This window comes from Podarcis bocagei (assembly GCF_964188305.1).
Source record: "Podarcis bocagei genome assembly, chromosome: 2".
Classification (NCBI taxonomy): domain Eukaryota; kingdom Metazoa; phylum Chordata; class Lepidosauria; order Squamata; family Lacertidae; genus Podarcis; species Podarcis bocagei.
Genome location: NC_138126.1, coordinates 116,099,831 through 116,122,714, shown reverse-complemented (window position 1 = coordinate 116,122,714; position 22,884 = coordinate 116,099,831). Strand labels below are relative to the sequence as shown.

Below are 22,884 nucleotides of genomic sequence, written 5' to 3'. Positions count from 1 at the left end.
ATGAGTGGAAAATGTAGCCGCCCAGTTTACTCTTCCAAGACGCAGAAAGCTACATGAAAGGCATGCGAGCTCTGGTAGTGTATGTCACTGGAACAGATTGAAACATTACCGTATGTCACCATGTTCTAGTCTAGGCAGAAGTGCAATCGTTCATGAAAACCGGTTTGCAGAAATCACACTTAAATTCCAAGCCAGATTTGGGCATGCTTTCAAATCTTCCATTCGTCTCCGCCAAGCTAAGCAGTTGGCTCCTTACCTCTCTCGCCCTGACCTAGCCACTGTGATCCATGCGATGGTCACCTCCAGACTGGATTACTGTAACTCGCTCTACATGGGGCTGCCCTTGAGACTGACCCAGAAACTCCAGCGGGTGCAGAATGCCGCGGCGAGACTCCTTATGGGGTCCTCTCCACGGGATCACATTCACCCAGTGCTATACCAGCTGCACTGGCTCCCGGTGGAGTACAGGATCAGGTTTAAGGTGCTGGTTTTAACCTTTAAAGCCCTATACAGCCTAGGACACTCGTACCTACGTGACCGCCTCTCCTGGTATGTACCACAGAGGAACTTACGGTCTTCAAACAAAAACATCTTGAAGGTCCTAGGCCACAGAGAGGTTAGGCTGGCCTCAACTAGAGCCAGGGCTTTTTCGGCTGTGGCTCCAATCTGGTGGAACGCTCTGTCACAAGAGACTAGGGCCCTGCGGGACTTGACATCTTTCCACAGGGCCTGCAAGACAGAGCTGTTCCACCAGGCCTTTGGTCAGGGCACAGCCTGACTCCCTCCTTTGGCAATCTTCACAGAACTCTAGCCCAATGGTTGCCATCAATTTGATTTGAATTAATTTTATAATGAAATGATTTTAGAATGTTGTATTATTTTATTGTTGTTAGCCGCCCTGAGCCCGGCTTCGGCTGGGGAGGGCGGGATATAAATAAAATTTATTATTATTATTATTATTATTATTATTATTATTATTATTATTCGCCATTTAGAAAAAAATATATATTTCACACAGGCAATGACTTCCAGATTGCCAAACAGTTGAAAGCAAAAACAAGGACTTCTAAGACTCAAGTCCACCAGCTTTGTTTACATAGAGGGCCTGTTAATCAATGTATCAGTGGGTGATTTGGAAAGACAAAGTTACCTGGGTCAGGGACCTGGTTTTGGGGGTGTCTATGCTGTTCTTTTGTAATTTTGGGGGGCTTCTTTATTTACACGAATTGGATTTTTTGCTGTGCTCCATTTTCTCTCTGTCTGGTTCTAAGTCCTTCTGATTTTCCAGGTACCACCACATTTGGTACTCCTGCTCTTTGGTAAAGATAACTCCTTGATTTACATCTCTCTTGATAACCTTATTTCCATTCAGGCATTCCAGAGAGCCATTGGCATAGAGAGAAGAAAATAGTTTTTACTCTGGTCTGCAACTTGCCAAACTCAGTAAGTCCTCCATCATCCTTTACCAAGAGCAAAAAGATGTTGGTGGTCACCAAAGCATGCGAGATGGAGCTTCATTCCATTAAGACCTGCTACTAATAATATTAACAAGTTGTTCTGAAGCTTTTCCTCACGTGCTGCTACCACCTTGCCATAAAAGTGCCCTGCTGTCCACTTCGTTGCAAACTTTTCCTCCAGGAAGGACAAATCAAATTAACTCTGCATGCCAGGAAGAGATGTGCCTGCTCTCGGGTGTGCCAGCTTTGCAAATGCAAGGGGGCTTGATACTCCTGGAGAAAAATGTGGAGGCACATATTGCCTCTCCAAATGTACCTCCACGCCCTCTCCAACATATACAATGAAGTGACAGAACAAGCTCACTCACTTCCTGGATGTTAAGTTTGTTCCTTAACCAACAACCAATAGTTTGGCCACATCCAGAGAATCTCATTTCTAAAACAGATTAGTCTGCTTCCTTCTTTGCCACTCTCTTCCCTCCTCTCCCCACAGATTCTCATCACCCTATATCCTATTTTTTTTATTGCAAGTTGCTTTTGCATTGCTGTGACGCGCTACTGGAAATTAATAAAACTCTCAACTCTCCCACTCTCCCCTCCAGTATGGATCAATCTAGTCAAGCTTGCCAAAAACCAATCTGTGATTTTGGTGGTTACCATTCTTCAGCTCTATCAGTGATTTTTTTTATAAAAGCAGTGCTTTTTTCCTAGAAGGACTCAGGGGTATGCATACCCCTAAAAAATTTGTGAATCTTTGTACTTTTGTCCATTTACTGTATTTATTTCCCCCGATTTGAACTATAAAATGGTGGTTTTTCTTGAGTCAAAATGAGAGTACCCCTAAATTTTTTTTTTGAAAAAGCACTGTATAAAAGTATGCCATATTTCAACAAAATTGTCTACATCAGGGCTGTCCAACAGGTGGATCCTGATCGATCACATGATCCTGATCAATTGCCCCTCCCCCCCAAAAGCTGAACAACTTCAGTCAATCCATGAGTAGATCACTTCCAGTTTTTTTATATAGTGGGAGTAGTTTCTTGGAAGTTAGACATCCCTGGTCTACATCATTTGTATTATTCAATGCATGTAACCTCTTTGTTATTTTTTCTTATACAGCAACAGACCATACATTCTGTTTCCAACAAGAGACACACAGATGTTGCAATCCTTTCCAATTCTGTGCCATTCCTCTGCTCCAGTTGCAACAAAACATGTCTCTCCCGCATCAGTCTCTACAGCCACAACGGGCGCTGCAACCTTCCAACAACTGGACTTCACCGCCAAAGGCATACTCTTCCATTGTCTCCTGAGACAGATGGATGCCAGCAATGGATAAGAAATGCTGCTGTTATGAGAACTGCTCTGTTGCAGAACCAAGCCTCCCTCCCATCAATCTAGGCTGGAACTACAGAAAAGCCCTGTGTCCGTGTTTTAGCCTTCCCACAATCCATGTTTACTTTTTACATTGCAGCTGCCATTTCTAACACCGGACTATTATATGCCATGCTGTAAGAAGCTACAAAGCGCTTAAGCGAGCGGAATCAGCAAATCTGTTGAATTATGGAATTGTGACATCAACTTGCCTGGTGTTTCTTAGCCATCTCAAGGCTCTGTCAATCTAAAGGAGGACTGGGAAAGAAGACTTAGTGGATTAGTCACAACAGGCCATTAATCTCTGCATCCCCTATTTTAATCCTGCCATGACCAATGCGATTGAAAAAAAGAAATTCATTGTGAGCACATGACCACAAAAGCTCCTGCGCCGGGGTTCAAAGATACCTTGAAACCAGCTGAGGTCACAGTTTCTTTATTCAGTAATACTATTTCATAGGAATCCAGTAATTCCCCCAACTTTTCCTGCCTGTTATTTTAGAAGGGAGCCCCATTTCGGTGCTGCAGCAAATCTTCCATTACAGCCAAAGCACTTTATGCTAGTTTCATTTGATATTTCCATTGTAATTGACACATCACAGAAGTTTCATTTGGGGAAAGTGAATCCAATTTATTCTTCTTTTTAGGTACCATGTTGTGAGTACAGCAACATATAAATAGTTTTTTACACTAGACAAAAAACAAAGGTGGGTAATTGTTTTCTGTACAAGGCAGTGACTAAGTTGTGATTCACACACCTTCTGTTTATCACAAGATTGCTGTTAAGTATTGATTGTTGGGTGGGTGAAAATTTTCTTTCTCCCAAATGAATATGTTAAAAAGAATATAAGTTGTAGAACTTATTGTGAATATCTTTTCTGGGAGTATTTGAGACTGGTTTTTAAAAGGGGATGTTAGCAAATGATTACCAACTTTTGTCATACAGGTATTAATAATAATAATAATAATAATAATAATAATAATAATAATAATAATAAATTTTATTTATATCCCACCCTCCCCAGCCGAAGCCGGGCTCAGGACGGCTAACAACAATAAAATAATACAACATTCTAAAATCATTTCATTAAAATTAATTCAACTCAAATTGATGGCAACCATTAGGCTAAAGTTCTGTGAAGATTGCCAAAGGAGGGAGTCAGGCTGTGCCCTGACCAAAGGCCTGGTGGAACAGCTCTGTCTTGCAGGCCCTGCGGAAAGATGTCAAGTCCCGCAGGGCCCTAGTCTCTTGTGACAGAGCGTTCCACCAGATTGGAGCCACAGCCGAAAAATCCCTGGTTCTGGTTGAGGCCAGCCTAACCTCTCTGTGGCCTGGGACCTTCAGGATGTTTTTGTTTGAAGACTGTAAGTTCCTCTGTGGGACATACCAGGAGAGGCGGTCCCGTAGGTACAAGGGTCCTAGGTCGTATAGGGCTTTAAAGGTTAAAACCAGCACCTTAAACCTGATCCTGTACTCCACCGGGAGCCAGTGCAGCTGGTATATTTTATTTTATTATTTTAAAATGTCTATACTGCCCTTCATGCAAAGATCACAGGGTGGCTTACAATATAAAAACACAAAAATGTGTAAAAGAGTAACAAACTTGAGAGGTGCCAAAACTGAGTTCCAGTGAGTTCGGGCTGAAAAATTGCCCTGATTGAAGCCATCACAAAGCAATGCCACCCACCCTTAACTCAGACAGTCACTCCAGAAGGATACAATGTTTGATGGTATTGAAAGTGGCTGAGAGGCTGAGGAGAATTAACAAGGACACATTCCCCCTGGTCATCTTTCAGGGTGACCAAAGCAGTTTCTGTTCCACAACTGGGTCTAAATCCCAATGGAAAAGGATCTAGAAGATCCATTTCTTCCAACAACGCCTGGATCTGGTCTGCGACCACCTGCTCAAGCACCTTGCCCAAGAAGGGGAGATTGGCAACTGGTTGGTAATTACTTAGATTTTCTGAACCCAGGGAAGGTTACTTGAGGAGTGGTTTTACCACCGCCTCCTACAAGTTGGCAGGGATCACTCCTTCTCACAGGGAAGCATTCATCACCTCCCTGGACCAACCAGCTGTCCCCTCCCTGCTAGTTTTTATTAGCCAAGAACACAAGGGGCTGGAGAGCAAGAAGAAGAAGAAGAAGAGTTTGGATTTGATATCCCGCTTTATCACTACCCGACGGAGTCTCAAAGCGGCTAACATTCTCCTTTCCCTTCCTCCCCTACAACAAACACTCTGTGAGGTGAGTGGGGCTGAGAGACTTCAAAGAAGTGTGACTGGCCCAAGGTCACCCAGCAGCTGCATGTGGAGGAGCAGGGAAGCGAACCCAGTTCACCAGATTACGAGTCCACCGCTCTGAACCACTACACCACAAGAGGTTGCCCTAGCTGATCCAAGCACATTGTCCACATACCGGTAAGTAAAAACACACACACACAACTTAAAAAATTAAAATACCCCCATCTTCAATCTTTATAGGATCCATTTTGTTCAGCTGAATGTAAGGATTATCTAGCAGAAACAATGCTTTTCATTTATCTTACGAACCTCGTATCACAGTGTCTTACATTTGGCTCCATCGCTTCATGGGCTGCAAGAAATTGTGGCCATATTATGAATGTTCTCTTTCACAAAACAGTGGTACCTCGGGTTATAAACGCTTTGGGTTACAAACTCTGCTAACCCGGCAGTAGTAGCTCGGGTTGAGAACTTTGCCCCAGGATGAGAATGGAAATTGCACACTGGCAGCGTGGCGGTGGCAGCGGGAGGCCCCATTAGCAAAAGTGCGCCTCAGGTTAAGAACGGTTACGGGTTAAGAATGGACCTCTTAAGTTCGTAACCCGAGGTACCACTGTACCACTAACAATAATAAATACATTTCTATCCTAGAGTTTTCTACTAGTTCTTACTCATGTTGTCTCACTTTCATTGTCACACCTTAATGTGGGTGTTGTTGTTTTTTTACGGGGTTTGTGTGTGTTTTTAACAAAAGCTGCAGCTGACAATTTATGACTACTGTGCTTTTGACATTGAGAAGGTTCTGCAAGGAGGCACAGTGGCGCAGAAACAAAAGAAGGAGTTCCATTCAGATGAATGTACAGCTGAATACACCTGAAAATGCAGCCTGTGAATAAGATACAGAGTGAAGCATTTTAGCAGACACAATGGACTCTGTTCTAATCCATGAACCAGACCTCTCAATACTTTTCAGTCATAGTTTTATGTTCCATCTCAATCTCCCAACCTTCCATCACAGTCTAGCTCAATTATTCTTAACTAGAGCCATGGGTTGCCATACACCCCCCAGGGAATATATAAAAATCAGGAGGGGATTCAGAACTTTTTTTGGGGGGTGACCTGAATTTCAGAAAGCCCCTTCTCCTCTTTTGTGATGGCTTGTGATAGCTTGAAGGGAAGAGTTGTCGTTCATCTCTACCCCAGCAATTAAATTACTAGAACAGGACTATATGGAATTGGCAGAAATGACTGGCAAAATCCGAGACCAGGGAGAAGAAATGGTGGAGGAAGACTGGAAGAAATTTAAAGACTATCTGCAGAAATACTGCAAAATTAATGAATGTTAAAATGATGTTGGACTGAAAAGAAGTGGTTTTGGTAATAAGGTTAATAAGAATAGGTAAATATAGATAGTTATACGGATGAAAATGTATAGTTATAATAGGTTAAGTATAGAGCAAAGTCAAATGAAAGAGGGTAAGGATTTGCTGAAAAGACTTGGAAAACGGGAATACAAAAGGGGAGGTGTGAGGAGGTTAAGGAAATAAGCAAATGAGATCAAAAAATGGATTTATCCTTTTTTAAAATATTTTTTTTCTTCTTCTTTTTCCTATTTCCTTTTTTCCTTCTTTCTAGGTTGCCTTTTTGTCAACTTTCTTCTTAGCTTGTGTTTGTTAGTTTTTGTTTGTTTTTTCTTTATGTGTAATTTTTTGTATAATCTCAATAAATATTCTTTAAAAAATAAATAAATTACTAGAACAAACAGGGATGCCTCCTTCTCCTCCTCACTTGGGGGTGGAGGGGGGGAAGCATCGCAAACTAACACTCTACCTATTTACAATGAGACTAAGTATGTTGTGATGAGTTTGGCTTGAGCAGCTTGGGTTTCATGGCTCAAGCTGTCTGCAAATATCAAACCTAACATTAGGGAGTTGGCAAATGGCCATCAGCTGCAAAGGTTTCAATGAATGAGTGCCTGAGATTTGTGCGTTCTATGCATATATCATGGGATGCAAGTGGCGCTGTGGGTTAAACCACAGAGCCTAGGGCTTGCCGATCAGAAGGTCGGCGGTTCAATTCCCCATGACAGGGTGAGCTCCCGTTGCTTGGTCCCTGCTCCTGCCAACCTAGCAGTTTGAAAGCACGTCAAAGTGCAAGCAGAGAAATAGATACCGCTCCAGTGGGAAGGTAAACGGTGTTTCCGTGCGCTGCTCTGGTTCGCCAGAAGCAGCTTAGTCATGCTGGCCACATGACCCAGAAGCTGTACGCCGGCTCCCTCGGCCATTAAAGCGAGATGAGCGCCGCAACCCCAGAGTCATCCATGACTGGACCTAATGGTCAGGGGTCCCTTTACCTTTATGCATATATCATAAATATAGCCACATATCACAGACCATCCAAGTGTCCCTATTTTCCAGGGATGGTCCCAGATTTAAAGAAGCCATTCTGGTTTCTGATTTGATTGTGAGATGTCCCACTTTTCCTTAGGACGTCCCTATTTTCCACAGAGAAATGTTGGAGGGTGTGCATATCAGAATAAAGTTTCCTTGCCCAAAATGCTACTTTTTTCTTCTGTTTTTGTTTTGTTTTTTGTTACTAAGCAAATGAGGCTGGCTTGGCTCTAGAGTGGTTTTCATAGGGCTCCATGGGATGAAGTGTGGGACAAATCAAAGGGGAAGCTATTGAAGATGGTGCAGAATGCTGTTGGGAAAAGGACTGGCATTCTCCACCCCCATCAAATCTGACCGGCCTTTACCCAATAGCAGAATCAATTACCATTGTCCAAAATGTAAAATTACTGGCTCGAACATCACAGTAGCTGTTAAGGTCATTTCTAATAAAACTATTAGCATGTGATCCCCTGGGCCTAGCAGAGTACAGCTCTGATTACTGAGCAAAAGTACCAAGGCGACTTAGTGTGCAATAGCCAGAGCAGAGAATTTAGCCTCTAATGATCCTGCTGATCCCTATCAACAGAAGGATACACAGCAGATTTATTTTTTCCTCTCCGAGAAGCACTTAAAACTCTCGGGCCCACTATCTCCTTCTGAGCCATGCAAAAGGCAGATCAAGGCCCAAGTCAGAGGCTGTCGAGAACTGCTCCCCACCCAAAGGTATGAAAAGGTAACCATCAGTATGACACGTTTTCAGACCCACCAATTGTCCCTGTTTTTCATAGACAGTCCTGGATTCACAGAAGCTGTTCCTGTTTCTGATTTGATCCCAGAATGTCCCGCTTTTTCTTAGGGTGTCCCTATTTTCATCAGAGAAATGTTGGAGGGTATGGAGTTGTGTGACCCCTGAGCCAAGGAGATAAGTAACTTTCCAACCTTTGGAAGACATCTGAAGGCATGTCTATATAAGTATAAGGAATAAGGTATAAGTATAAGGCATAAGGAAGTTTTTACAATGTTTAACGTTTTATTATATTTTGATATACTGTATGTTGGAAGCCTCCAATATGGCTGGAGCAGTAATAATAATAATAATAATAATAATAATAATAATAATAATAATAATAGTCCCTATTTCCATTGGAGAAATGTTGGAGGGTATGGGTTTTGAAGTTCTGCCTTAGAAATAAGTCATACCATCTAGCTTTGGTAGCAACCGGGCACTCAGCATATTCTACAGGACGAGCACAAGCTCATCTGCTGCTAACCTTCCAAACATGGACAAGGAAGAATAAAGATGGACTTTTCCCAGTAGTGATGTATGGAAGTGAGAGCTGGACCTGAAAGAAGGCTGATCGCCGAATAATTGATGCTTTTGAATTATGGTGCTGGAGGAGACTCTTGAGAGTCCCATAGACTGCAAGAAGATCAAACCTCTCCATTCTGAAGGAAATCAGCCCTGAGTGCTCACTGGAAGGAGAGATCGTGAAGCTAAGGCTCCAATACTTTGGCCACCTCATGAGAAGAGAAGACTCCCTGGAAAAGACCCTGATGTTGGGAAAGATGGAGGGCACAAGGAGAAGGGGACGACAGAGAACGAGATGGTTGGACAGTGTTCTCAAAGCTACCAGCATGAGTTGGACCAAACTGCGGGAGGCAGTGGTAGACAGGAGTGCCTGGCATGCTCTGGTCCATGGGGTCATGAAGAGTTGGACATGACTAAACAACTAAACCACAACAACAAAGGGACTAGCAGTAAGCACAGAGGAAATACATTAGGACAGCAATAAAAAGCCTTACATGTAAGAATCAGGAGCAAGACACTGATGCAAAAAGCAACTTTTTTTGCACACACTCTCATGGTGTTTCTTTTATGCATCTGTTACATTTGTACCGGGCATCACATTCACACAGTTCACACATGCAAAAGATTTCTGCTTGCACTGGTCTCTCAGATGTTCACAGTGCTTGTGGAAATGGCTAGGTGCCCAGCAGCCTGCATGGATATCAGAATCCCCACTACTGATATGGGGAATGTCTAAGGAACTGTCAGGCAGCGGAGGAACCAACTCCCATGGCAGGTTGCCAGGAATGGACGAGACAAGGAAAAGTCCCATCAGCTTTTATTCAATATTCACAGAGAGAGGCTCAGGAATGCAGCCTCTCGGAATAATGGTGTTGTCCTGAGTCACTCTCCATCCCCTTTTTCTCCCACTTCCTCATTCATCATCTCCTCTATGGGTGGTGCTGAGGACCCTTTGCTTCTCAGCCCTTTGCTCTCCTACTTTCAAGGCCTGCCGTGTTCTGGGAGAGGGGGGGATGCTTTCTAAATACACTGTGTCCATCAGCTGTTGCCCTCCTGGTGATTCCTCCTCTTCTTCCTCCTCTCCCATTATTTCCCAGCTTTCCCCCTCATCTGCCTCTGAGCTGTGACCTCCCTCAAGACCCTGTTGTAATTCTGAACTGTCTTCTTCTTCTCTGGAAGGGTCAGGCTGGGGAGGTGGTCTCCACCATTCTTCCTCTGCCCAGTCCCTGACAGGAACACATGAACTTGCCAGTTTCAGGAAAACCACTACCCTTCCAAATAATAACTGCCGAATTCACTGTGGACATGCTCTGTGGGAGGGCAGAAAAGCTTTTAGCAATTTTTTTTTAAAAAATGTTGAAGGATGGAAATCACTTAACAAATCCTGCAAACCGAAATCCTGTGCAAGAAAAAAACGTCCACTGGCCCAATGGGGCTCGATCCCCTCTCCTCCCTCCACCCCACGTGCACCCCCAAATTCGCTTGTGGGGGCGAGAGAATCCCCAGAACAGTGCACAGAGGAAGGGGAGGGGAGTGGGGATAATTGCATCTGGCAAGCTGATATGCTTGTGCAGGCAAAACATTTGCAATAGTGTGACATTGAATTCCAGCCTAAGAGTTATTTATTATCAGCAGCTTGCAGAAAGCCACATCTGACCATGTGTGGTAAGCATTGCATTCAGACAGCTAGGCAAAGAAGCGTTCAAAATGTCAGCTGTTTACTTCTTTGGGTTCATGGTTGACACAGGCAGACAGGCAAGCTCAGACAGACAGACAGAACTAGCTAGTAATTCCTGAAGACCCTAATGGCTCTGAGCTGTACTGTAAAATATTGAGAACCTGCTGCCCTCCCAAGGTTGCTGGACTCCAACTCCCATAAGTCCCAGCAAACAAACACTACCCAGGGATGATGGGAGTTGCAGTCCAACAATATCCAGAGGATCATGGGTTAACCATCCCTAATCTGGGGCAAAACTAAGAATAAATCATTTTCATTTTATTTTACTGAAAATACATGTATTCTTCTCATTAGCTGACTAAGAGAACTCTGCCACCAAGTAGTCGTCAAACCCGACTGAGACTCTTGTAAGATAGTGTTCTTAAAATAAATTTGTCTTTAAGGTCTGAAGTGGTAATTTAATTAAGAGTATGATTATAAGACAAAACTCAAAAATAGTTAACAAGAGAAAGATCTTGTCGTCTTGCAAGACACCAGCTGAGATAGCCTTTAGCCTCTTGTTTAGCCATCTGATAAAAATAATTCCAATAGAGAATGCACACCATAATTAAACTATCCTTCTGTGACATATCCCCAACAGCTAAAAATATGGAGATTTCGGCAATTAAAGGGCTCATTCCGCAGATGCTGTCCAGACAATGTGATACATGGATGCCCAGGTGATGTGGGCGGTGCAGCTCTGAGAAACTCCCAAGCATACTTATAGGAAGCAGGATTTTGTCCGGTTACAACCCACTTTAGATACTTAGAACCCTAAAGTGCAGCAGTCTTCTTCAGCCCCACTTCCCCCTAGCCTTGCTGTGTTGAGCAGCAAGGTCTGAAGGGGGCATATAAGTATTTTGGCCTTAATGCACCTTCAAGCTTCCCCGCAGCTCAGAATCTGAACCACACAGGTTCCCAGAAGAACTGCAAGAAAAAAGAAGGTAAAAGCAGTGTTTTTTTTTCTAAATAAAAAATAAAAAATGCTTAGGGGTACCTCTTATTTCCCTGCTCATATTGAAATACCGCAATGAGCCCAAACTTAGATTTTCACAATATGTTTAGGGGTATGTGTACCCCTGCATCCCCCCAGAAAAAAAGCACTGGGTAAAGGACCCCTGGACAGTTAGGTCCAGTCAAAGGCGACTATGGGGTTGTGATGCTCATCTCGCTTTCAGGCAGTGGGAGCCAGTGTTTGCCCACAGACAGCTTTCCGGGTCATGTGGCCAGCATGACTAAACCGCTTCTGGCACAACAGGACACCGTGACGGAAACCAGAGAGCACGGAAATGCTGTTTACCTTCCCACTGCAGTGGTACCTATTTATCTACTTGCACTGATGTGCTTTCCATCTGCTAGGTTGGCAGTAGCTGGGACAGAGCAACGGGAGCTCATCTCTGTTGCAGAGATTCAAACTGCCAACCTTCTGATGGGCAAGCCCAAGAGGTTCAGTGGTTTAGACCACAGCGCCACCTGTGTCCCAGTTCCCACTCATGGGAAGAACTGTGAGCATGTTGAGGCAAACACACCCGCAACACCCTTTTCGATTTTACGACTCCATGTGGTGAGGTCAAAGGAGCAACGTGGCAAACAGGGTCCTGCACCCCCTACTTGCTTAGAACTTTAACACCCTTAGACAACTGGTGAGACGGAGCCCTTCAGTACAGGCAACAAGCATTTTAAGCACATCCAATTGACCTGCGACCAGGCGCATTATGTCGCCCCCAGAATTGGCTGGGAAAGGGGGCGGGGCAGGGGGCAGGGCAGGGACGAAGCAGGCTTAAACATGCTCAGGCCAGGAATGCAAGCCCCATACAAAATGGTTGTTGCTTGTTATCTGGTTTTGGTAGAATGCCCCTCTCTATCTGCTCTACTGAAAGCAATGGAAGATGCAGTAATTAAAGGGACCCCCCCAAGGAATGGGTTTAGAGCAGGCATCCCCAACCTGCGGCCCTCCAGATGTTTTGGCCTACAACTCCCATGATCCCTAGCTAACAGTGGTCAGGGGTGATGGGAATTATAGTCCAAAACATCTGGAGGGCCGAAGGTTGGGGGTGCCTGGTTTAGAGTACTAGGCACATCAAGTTGATGGATTATGCCAAAATGGCCATAATGACCAGAAGAATCAGGAAGACCCAAATTTTAATATGGAATGGCGAAATTTTATAACTTATTTTAAAAACCGTTGTAAAATTGTTAGTAGGATTGGAATAACACTTGTAGTTTAATGGTGGATTTTGGACACAATGGAGAGGTAAAAGATTTCGATTATCATAAAAGATGCAGGAGGAAATGATTAACAATAGGACCCACAAAGGGAAGGAGGGAAGTCCAAAAAATTCCTTGGAATCTTGTTTTTATGTTTGGATATGTGATTGTAAAATTTTAATGTGAAAATTTTTTTTTAAGAGTTGGAGTACTATGCACTTTCTGAGATGTTATCGTTATGAAGAACACTTGATTTGCAGCTTTTTATTATTATTGCACAAAGATGAAGTGAAAATTATTATAATTTTAAAATGAAGTGAATAAATAGAGGTAGTCAAATGAAACCTGTTCATTTTGTTGTTGTCTTTTTGCTATCGTCATCGCAATTATCAATCTCATTTTTATCCTGCCCTTCCTCTAACCAGTGATCCCAGGGTAGGTTATGTAACACAGAGAAACAAAACAATATGGCCCATCAATAAAACATTAAAAATGTAAGATTCATAAATATTTCATCCATCCCATCTCTGTAAATCCCAGTGACCTAGATATATTGAACTCCTACACCATTAAAAAGCCTGGAAGAAGAGATTCTGGAATCATAGATGCTTTCTTGATTGCCACTATAAATGCCTTATTCCCCATCCAAGGGGAATCCAAGGATTCCTGGAATGTGTAACATGAAAACTTTGCCAAGTGTGTGAAGAGGAAAGTTCTGTATGTGTGGCTTGTACTGTGCGCATGGGAAGAAATAAACATGGGTTGGCTACACACTGCACATATTGAAAAGCAGAATGTGGTATATACTATACCTGTCAACTGTCCCGATTTGACCAGGACACCCAGGAATTACAGAAGCCATCCCGGAATCTGAATGGATCCTGGAATGCCCCGTTTTTGGTAACACAGGAGTTTTGTGCTGTATTTTCCTAGCTGTTTTCATGGATCATGCCACCACTGCTCAGGGGACAAAATCGGGGGCGGTGTTCTAGCCTCATGGAGGAACAGAAGCCTGAATGTGTATAAAAGGTGTCCCCTGCTGTGTCACACGACACCCACTGGTGTGAAGGAAATTTAGTGTGACATGGAAGTATATCTATCAAAAAGTCACAATTCTATGACACAAGAGGTAATAGAGCAAAAGGAACATTTAAGTCTTCAACAGGAAAGCCAATACAATAGACCCCATGTCTGAATACACCCTAGGCCTCTACTGCAACCACACCATATTTCCAACACCTTTCCTCACTTATGATATGACCAGTGCTTTTTTCCCTGGGGGTACGCAGGGGTAAGCATACCCATAAACATTTTGTGAATCTACAGGAGAAAAAAACTATTTTATTTTATAAAAAATTAGTTTCTTCTCTAGCACGGTGAATCGTCAGTTCCATTGCTACTCCCGATGGCGGCCTCATTTCCTGTCACACTGTTTCCTGAGTCTCAGACGGAAGCAAGCGTTTAATGTGTGAAGTAGTGTGGAATGTGGATGTGTGTTGTTTTAATGATGAAAGTTTGGCCTCGTGTGAGCCAGTGTGGTGTAGTGGTTAAGAGCGGTAGTCTCGTAATCTGGGGAACCGGGTTCGCGTCTCCGCTCCTCCACATGCAGCTGCTGGGTGACCTTGGGCCAGTCACACTTCTCTGAAGTCTCTCAGTCCCACTCACCTCACAGAGAGTTTGTTGTGGGGGAGGAAGGGAAAGGAGAATGTTAGCCGCTTTGAGACTCCTTAAAGGGAGTGAAAGGCGGGATATCAAATCCAAACTCTTCTTCTTCTTCTTCTCCTCGTTGAGAGGCAGTATTTCAATATGAGTAATGCGTGTTCTTTGTACCTTTTTCTATTTACTGTATTTATTTTTCCCAATTTGAACTATAAAATTGTGGTCAAAATGAGAGTACCCCTAAACATTTTTTTAGGAGGAAAAAAACACTGGATATGACAACAATTAAAAATCTGCTTTGTCGTCCACAAAGACCTTCCAGTGACTAGTTTTGTTTTGTTTGTTTTTCTTTGGTATGTCTAGTGTTGTTGTATTATGATATACTAGTACTGCTGTTCTTTCTACATATTAACAATAAAAGGTATTAATCAAAACAAACAAACAAACAGAACATACGAGTTCTAATTAGAAAGGAAAAAATCCCTACCTCCATCTTTCTCTATTGTAGTACGAAACCAAGTATAACATGAGTTTGAGTAGGTTGTGCATAATTTTGCTCCAAGAATTATTTTGCCATTGTGTAAACAAACTCTTCATTTTGGTACTACAATCCACAAAGCCATTTTACTCTATGACCACCATTTTGACTCAGTACATAAAAATGTATCATTTTGCTTCTAATCGAAGAATCCTGCAATTCTTAATAACTACCCTGAACAAGGGATCAGTAGAGATCCAGCATTAGTTCACCTATGGAGTGCAATGATCTCCAGCTCAAATACCACACACCTGTGGATACAGGTGTAACATGAATATTTATATAAAGCATGATTAGGGACACATGCAGGCTTAGTAACAGGGCACTACCCATGTGTCAACAATTTCTGATTTTACTTTAATGGTCAAAAATAAATTTACCACTAGGAAGGTGACCAGGCTTCAGACACTGCCACAGTGTTTCTCAAATTTGGGCTTCCAGCTGTTGTTGGACTACAACTCCCATCATCCCTGACGACTCATCCTGTTAGCTGGGAATGATGGCAGTTGTAGTCCAACAACAGCTAGAGACCCAACACTAAATCACTGTTCAGTGAGTGCAGCATGAATGAGCCAGAATGGGCTTCAGGCATGCATTCCATTCCCTTCCCTAATATAATTAGGAGGAGGAGACTAGAAGCATCTGCTTCTGGATTTAAACTAACCAACAAGGATAAACTGAAATTAATAATTATGGAAGCAAGCCATGGTGATAAGTTCATGGTTTCCAATCCTGTATTCAATTGCACATCACTTTGAATTCCACTTTGGTAGATTTAGTTGGTAGAATTAATGAACATGATTAATGGATGTGGTAAGTCAATCATGAAGCATCAGTTCATTTCTGAAATTGAGGTACTTCTGACCTGGAAGCTTCCATTTCTGAATCTCAGATACGAGTAACATCACTGTGGTTATTCAGTGGTGATAAAATACTCTGCACATGGCCAGAGCCTCTCTCTCCTTTATTCACAGCAGGCTTGAAGGAAGCACTCTAGCAAGGCATGGCTTTGCGACTGAGGGCCCCAAAGAATGGCTTACACGTCAGACAGAAGTTTTTTAGATGTGCAGAGACACAAACATGACCGCACCAAAGTAACACCTTAATGTTCTGGAGCATTACTGAGATGTATTTCATTCTTGTATGCTTCCATCTCATGAATTTATCAACACCTCATCAACAATTTAGCGCACTGCTAATGATCCTTAAGACCAACTGATTTTCACACTTAATGGTGTCCGTCCAGATTGAGCACATAACAGTGTACCTAATTGTAACAGCAAGCTGTGTGGCAAATATTAGGTACTCTAGTCAGGAACTGCTTTTTACTGAGACACCATTGTCCAAAACAAAACATCTCACCAGAATGCCTGCCGCTCTGGTATGTTCGTAGTGCCTATCGCCAATGTTTAAAGCAGAGACTCTGTTGTTTTCCATCGCACCTGGCTGACTCCTTCCTAACGTTATGCAAACATTACCCAAGGCTTGTGCAAAATAAATGACAGCGCAGAGAAATGTGTCAGCCATTATGTGATCGGGAGCATCCCACCTACAGCTGCAAATGTTGCTGCTAATTAATCTGTCGTGGCATTACACGGAAAAAGGGATTTGGGCCAAAGGAGCACAGAACACGTAATCCATATGCCTTTTACTCAGTGTCACGATTATCTGAAGGTCCCTGAGAGCTACAGCCGGGTGGGATCTCATTTTAGCATCCTTGTTTTGACATCGTTTCCTTGGCACAACACTCAATTAATAATGCTTTACTGTAGCATCATTAGGGGGGCTGGAGACCGTGACAGCATCCGACTTCCTGGGAGGATCGGGTTTTTCACAGCACTCAGATGCCACATTTCAGATTATGTTTTTTTTTTAAAAAATTGTCTATTCTGATAATCACTCAGGTCTTAGAAAATGACACCTACAAGATGCAAAAAACCAACCACCACCCCTCCTGCTTTTTACCAGAAATAGAAAACATCCAGTTTCCACATAGATGAAAAGTACGCGTTATTTCAAGAGCAAAAAATAAATAAACACTGCCAAGCTTCCAATATAATGCAGAGATGAAGAACACCACAATTTATCCACTTCTCTCTATCAAAACCACTTCTGTCTAATGTAAACCGTGCCAACACTTCAGTAACTAAAACCCTGGCGTTAACTGAATTACCTGTGTGACTCAATGAGGAATGTTAAGCAGCCAGGGATTGGCAAAATGATAATGAACACATTTTGTTCCCCCATATGGAGCACCCTTAACACACCTTCTGAATTTAAGTGGTCTGCCACAACGCTTCAGGTACCACTAATTTCCATTGCACAGCCCACCCCCCCCCCCTTTGCTAGGAAGGCTGTTAGCAGAAAACTGCTAAAATGCTAATTTCAATTATGTAAAGGAAAAAAGAATGTTTACCCAGATTACTTGCAGTGTAATGGCCATGATTAAATGGCTATTACATTGTAGCCAAAGGTTCTCCAAGCCTATTCCTAGGCTCTTAAAACATATTTTTACGACAAACATGGTCAAAAAGCCCAGACTGCTATGTTTAGCTGATTTGCCACAATATCATTCCAATGGGACCTTCCCCATGCATGGAAACATGCCTACATGCCTATGAAGGTAAAAGCACAAATCCTGTCACTAATGCTAAATCCTATCCACCAACAGAACAAGCAAGCAGCCAAAACAAACAGCTGCCTCTACCTTCCTAACCTACCAAAGGAGAGGGGAAATTGATTTGAATGTTTCAGCTGGCAAATGTACATTTCCCCTCATTTTAGACATTGCTACAGATATGTAAACCTTTAGAAATATTTTCTTTTCCTTCCAGTTACCTATACTGCACACCTGATATATATAGAGAGAGAGGGGGGGGGAAAGAGAGAGGGTTTCATTCATTAAGTTGTCAATGGTGAAAAAATTCATAGCAGGATTCATTCTATGCTCTAACACTTCTTCCTTTACCCAGCCGTGTCAATAAAGCTACCAACACACACACAATTTGAGTCAAGTAGAAAAGACGGCTATCAAAGGATGCTCTCATACCCTGGACCATATGACAAAACAGGTAAGTGCATCCCATGCACAAAATATCAGCTTGCTATTTGGACTTAGTGTGGTGTTGTTTTTACTTTTTCTTTCCTTCTTTGCCACACTGACATTTGGGGTTTTTTCATTTCCACCAGGCCTATCCAGACTTCTTCTTCTTAATTTATTTTTTAATGCAAGCCCCTATTTGAAAAAGAAGCATAGGATGAACCAGTTGTTCACCCTAGTCACCACCACCAAATCCCTGGGGTCGAAACCTTCAGGATAAGATTTATGTTGGCTTTGATGCAACTTAATAAAGCCCTCCAGATGGAAGACTTGGGCACAGGTGGCGTGAGCCACAAGCGGGAGACAGCAGCACTGGCAGACCTACAAGAATGCTCTTGAATAGACAGGGCTCCCAGTGGGTATGCAACTCCTTGCCCTCTCACGTGTGGGAAAGCAGGAGAAAATTCAAGCTTGCTCACTGCCGCATTCGTTTTTGCACCAACTATTACATCAGGTAGCTTTTGAAAAAATAGTGAGAGTGTGGATGGTTGCAGAGCTTTTCCTCCCTATAGCAGTTCTTGGCCCAGCCAGTAGGGGGTGGTATTGCAGTGTGCCCCCCCACCTCCCCTTGCAACAGCACCTTGGCTTAGAGCAACAACAGCAGAAGATGGTGGAGAGGGTTTTCGACCTGATGTCGCACAAAATGGAAAGGGCTGGGGGTCTTCGACAAAAAAGCAACTGAGAAGGGAAAGCCCTGCACCTCTCCAAACGAGGCTGGGGGGAAAAGGGGACAGCACTGGTGCATGAGGTGAGAAATTGCCAAGGAGCACAGAGCAGCTGCTGTTGCGAGGCGATTTCCTGAGGGGGCTTTGGACGCTTCTGCCAAATAAAGAGGACTGGAAAGCAAGAGCAAGCGAGGGCTGGGAATTTATCTTCCTATATCCTCCACCATGCAAAAGTTATTAGAACTGAGAATTCCGAGAGGCTCTGAACACAAGCATTCCAAACCGAGAACATGGCAACTCTGCAAGGTTGGCCAGCGAGGCAATGGATCAGTGTGTGAGATCAGCCTCAGATGACACCACTCTGGAGGAGGGCTGTCAGGGCAAGGCAAGGCAAGAGCCAAGCGTAGCTTGGAGGAGTGGAGGAAAACCAAATAAGATGGGAGTTGAAAGGCTCGCAGTTTCCAGAGCACAGCGGGTGGCTAACTTCAAAAAAATGGGGGCTGCCAAATCCTAGCCCTGCCAAACAGCAAGGAGAAGCAGAGATCTGGTTCAAGCCAACAAGCCTGAGACAGCGGGGAGGGCTATGTTTTCACTCGCTTGGCAGAAGAGGGCCTCCCCCAGGGGCTTTCATGCTTTCTCCAGTGGCTGCTTCACCTCTGCTTTCAAGCCGGAGGGCAAAGGCATCTGCCTTCAGGGAAGGGAATCAGCAGCCAAGGTCCCCCTCGGGGGAGCAGGGGGGGTGTTTGAAGTGCCCCAAACACCAGATCCGAGGGTCCAGTCCTCCTCCCCTATTGCTCTCTCTGGCTGGGGCGTTAATTATTCCAGCGCGAGTGACGTGACAAATTAAACGAGGCGGCCAAGGCTTCTGAAGTAGAAAGAGCATGTCTTCTACCAAGAATAAATTGCTGTACTGTAATCCTAAACGCCAGGCGCCAGGCCGTGGCTGGTCATTAATTGGGCGGGATCTTTTTGACAACTGGAATTACCTGGAAAAACAGAACAAAACAAAAAAACAGAGGAGGGGAGAATGACGGAAAGCCAAGAAGCACAGCGTTAGGTGCCCAGCCAAAAAGAGGCGAGGTGTCAGGAACAGATACCCCCACCCCTGGAGGAATAATTTGGGCTGCGGAGGGGTGGGGGTGGGGGGAGAGAGGGAGGTGTACAGCATCTCCAATCAGAAACCAATGCTATGGAAACCCTGAAATGTCCCAGAAAACAGAGCTGCCCTCCCACAGCAAGAAGTTGAGCAACTTTCAAAAGCCACAACGCATTCAAGATTAATGAAGCAGAGCAGTGCATTTATTTCAGCCAACACACAAGCCTAGTAGATAAGAGGGATTGGAGGGTGGGAGCTCAAACACCACTGCCTTTCTTTATTACAACCCATGCACAGAGCCCCAAATAAAACAACAGGGACAGACGCTCTTGGGAGGGGGGTGGTGCGCGATTCCGCACACTTTTAAAATCAAGGCAACGCTGTTAATTTCAAAACGTATACTGCTTTGCACGTAATTGGGAGGGGAGGGGAAAGGGAACCCGCTCGTTCTGTTTTGCTGCGTACCTGAAATGCAGATGATGAAATTGGCTTGCAGAAGAAAGAGCACCTCCCAAACAATTTCCATCCTCCGATTCTCATGCCAAGTGCATCCCCCGGCGAAGAAAAACAAGGATCAATATCGCAGTTTGGACGGACCCAGAAAACCCCCTTTCGGACTCGCAGCCTGTATTCCCCAGATGTGCTGACACATGTCCGAGTTCTCCCTCCACACAGCTCAAGCGAGATCCCTTCTCTTCCTTCGCCCTCCAGCAAAGACCAAGGAGCCAACCGCCGGCACCAGCTTCTTCTTCTTCTCCTTCCTCCAGGAGAGCGAGAAAAATCCACCAGATCTCCCAACAAGACATAGACGGGGGAAAAAGCCCGACCGCTGCTCCCTGCTCCGGAAAGTCTCTCTCAATTCCAGGGGACCCGAACTGCCAAGTTGTCCCCGAACTCTGCACGCCTCACTGGGGCATCACTACGGCAATCACACCATCCCGGCGCCTTCCTCTCCAGCTCTCTCACTACAAAATGATGACATGGAGATTAATATACACATTGCAACGGATTTTAAGCTTTTCGCATGGTTATTTCACCTACATCTAAACCAAGGAGAGAGGGCGAGAGAGAGAGGGAGGGAGGGAGGGAGGACAAAATACCAAGCGCAGGTTTCCTTGCCAAAAGAAAAAAAAAACCCAAAAAACCCCACAGCTCAAGCTCCCGTTAATTCTCCAGCAAAGCAACGGAGATTTTCCGCAATGCAACTGCAGGGGTCGTTCTTCCCTCGCCTACAGATATTTCTCCCTCCCTTCTCTCCATTTCTCCCCCTTCCTTTCTTGCAAAGCTATTGGGGAGAATTCATAGTGGAAGCAAGCAAATAAATAAATAAATAAATAAATAAATAACTGCGGAGCCAAGCCTCTCTTCTCTTCCTCTCCCCCCCCCCCCGCAAACACACACACACACACACACACATTCATTCCCAGTCTTTACTTGACACTTTTAACCACTTGATTAGTTTATTGGGGTTAATGAAATCAGCAAAGCGTCCAAAAATTAAGGCGGGGGAGAGGGGGGCGCGCGCGGAGGAATGGCTGTTTTTCTTATGTTTAATTTAAACATCAACTGTACACACAAGAGAGGCTCCCCACTTCTTTAACTGGCTTAAGTGCACACTGGTTTCCCTCCTCCCGGACCCAAGCCCCCTGTTTACAAGAGCGAACCTCGATAACCCAGAAAATATGGAACGCCCTTTTTCTCTCTCTCTCCCCTTCCGAAATCTGCATGCAGATAAATAAATAAATAAAACGATTACCCATTGCGCGAAAACCGAAGAGAAACTGCTAAGAGAGTTCGCAAAAGTAGCGGTTGCCTGAGCGGACCCCCGCGGTAACACAGTGCCATCCCAATGCGTGTCTTACTCGGGAGTAAGCCCCATCGAGTTCAGTGTGGACTCAACACTCCAAGGTAAGGGAGTACAAGCTTGCAGCCCTTTAAGGCTTAAACGCACTTACCTCGGAGTAAGTCCCACCGAGCTCAACGGGGCTTGCTCCTGACTAGACCTGTGTCGCGTTACGCCGCCATTCATTTAATATCTCCGCGGCGCGCGGTTGCATACTTACCCCTCCCCAAAGCTCCCGTTTCCCCTTCACCTCATATGGGACGCGGGCATCATTCCTCTTTCAGTTTTCCTGCAGTGCCCTCACCACACATACGAAAAATAGCGAGGACCCAGCGGCTGCCAGACAGCCCCTTCGCTTTGGGTACAAAAATAAAATGAAACCACACTTTCACGGCGATTTTCTCATGGGGATTCTCGCTGCCTTTCCCCTCCGAGTCCAGGGAACCGCGCGCTCCGGGCTCCAAAGCGCCCGAGCCAGCCTCCGACACTCCGCCAGCTCAATGCGCAGCCGAGGCAGGGACCCAGGCGCAAGGCAGAGGCGCGCGGGGACGCGAGCGCTCCGCTACGGGAGGCGGCGCGTGTGGCTCAAAAACCAAGCGGCAGCAGCAGCAGCAACGGCGGCTGCAGCGGCCATCCCAGGTAGCCTTGGCTCTTGACTGCAGCCCAAGCTGCAATCCCGGCTCTTTCTGGGGACCTGGGATTGAGGGCGAGCCGGGGAAAGCGCAGCGGAGGAGCAAGCAATCCCTAGCTGCAATGGAAGGAGGCGGCTCGTTCCGTGCGCAAAGCATCCAGGCGTTGTTCTCGGGGCAAGCTTTCTTTCTCAGTTCTTTGGGCCATTGCAGGTTTGTTTTTTTTGTTTTGTTTTTACACACTACATTAAAGCGGAGGCAGGTTAATGGCGGAGGGGCGTCAGAGCCCCAGGAAGAAGCTGGAGGGGACCAGAAAAGCAGGGCAACTTTCAAAGCGCACAGACGGCCCCAGGCGGTTTAAGGGCGCATCCAGGCGATGCTCTACCTCTCTTGGGTAGGTAACCGGAAGTAGCGGAAGTGCTGCTGGCTACCTCGAAAAGTAGGGTTGGGTGTGTGGAAGACCACCAGCGCTCAAAGGCTGCCTGCGTTTAATACAAATGCTTAAGGGGGGGGGGGGGAGGAACGGAACGCCCAGTTCCAGGTAACAGTTATGCGCACGGATGCTTGGCACGTAGCCGCTCAGGAGCGAGCTTCACTGAGTTGCATCATCAGGTAAAACACTAGGCAAGTCTGCATAAGACTTACAGCGCAATGTGAG

The 22,884-nt window shown here is 44.8% G+C and overlaps 1 protein-coding gene across 4 annotated transcripts in view; it reads right to left on the bottom strand.

Annotated features, from left to right (window-relative positions):
* CA10 (carbonic anhydrase 10) overlaps positions 1 to 22,388 on the bottom strand; it is a 380,746-nt gene extending 358,358 nt beyond the window's left edge. Inside the window, exons 1-2 of one of the 4 annotated variants that reach the window (XM_081181501.1) lie at positions 21,848 to 22,388; positions 20,220 to 20,719 (exon numbers count right to left, since the gene is read on the bottom strand). In XM_081181501.1, coding sequence (XP_081037627.1) covers positions 20,220 to 20,280 — 61 coding nt within the window. In that variant the 5' untranslated portion in view covers positions 20,281 to 20,719; positions 21,848 to 22,388. Of the gene's footprint in view, positions 1 to 20,219; positions 21,004 to 21,510; positions 21,529 to 21,709; positions 21,789 to 21,847 lie in introns of those variants that run through there. The other 3 variants (XM_081181502.1, XM_081181503.1, XM_081181500.1) reach the window with 3 other exon arrangements.
* Between the last annotated feature and the right edge of the window lie 496 nt (positions 22,389 to 22,884).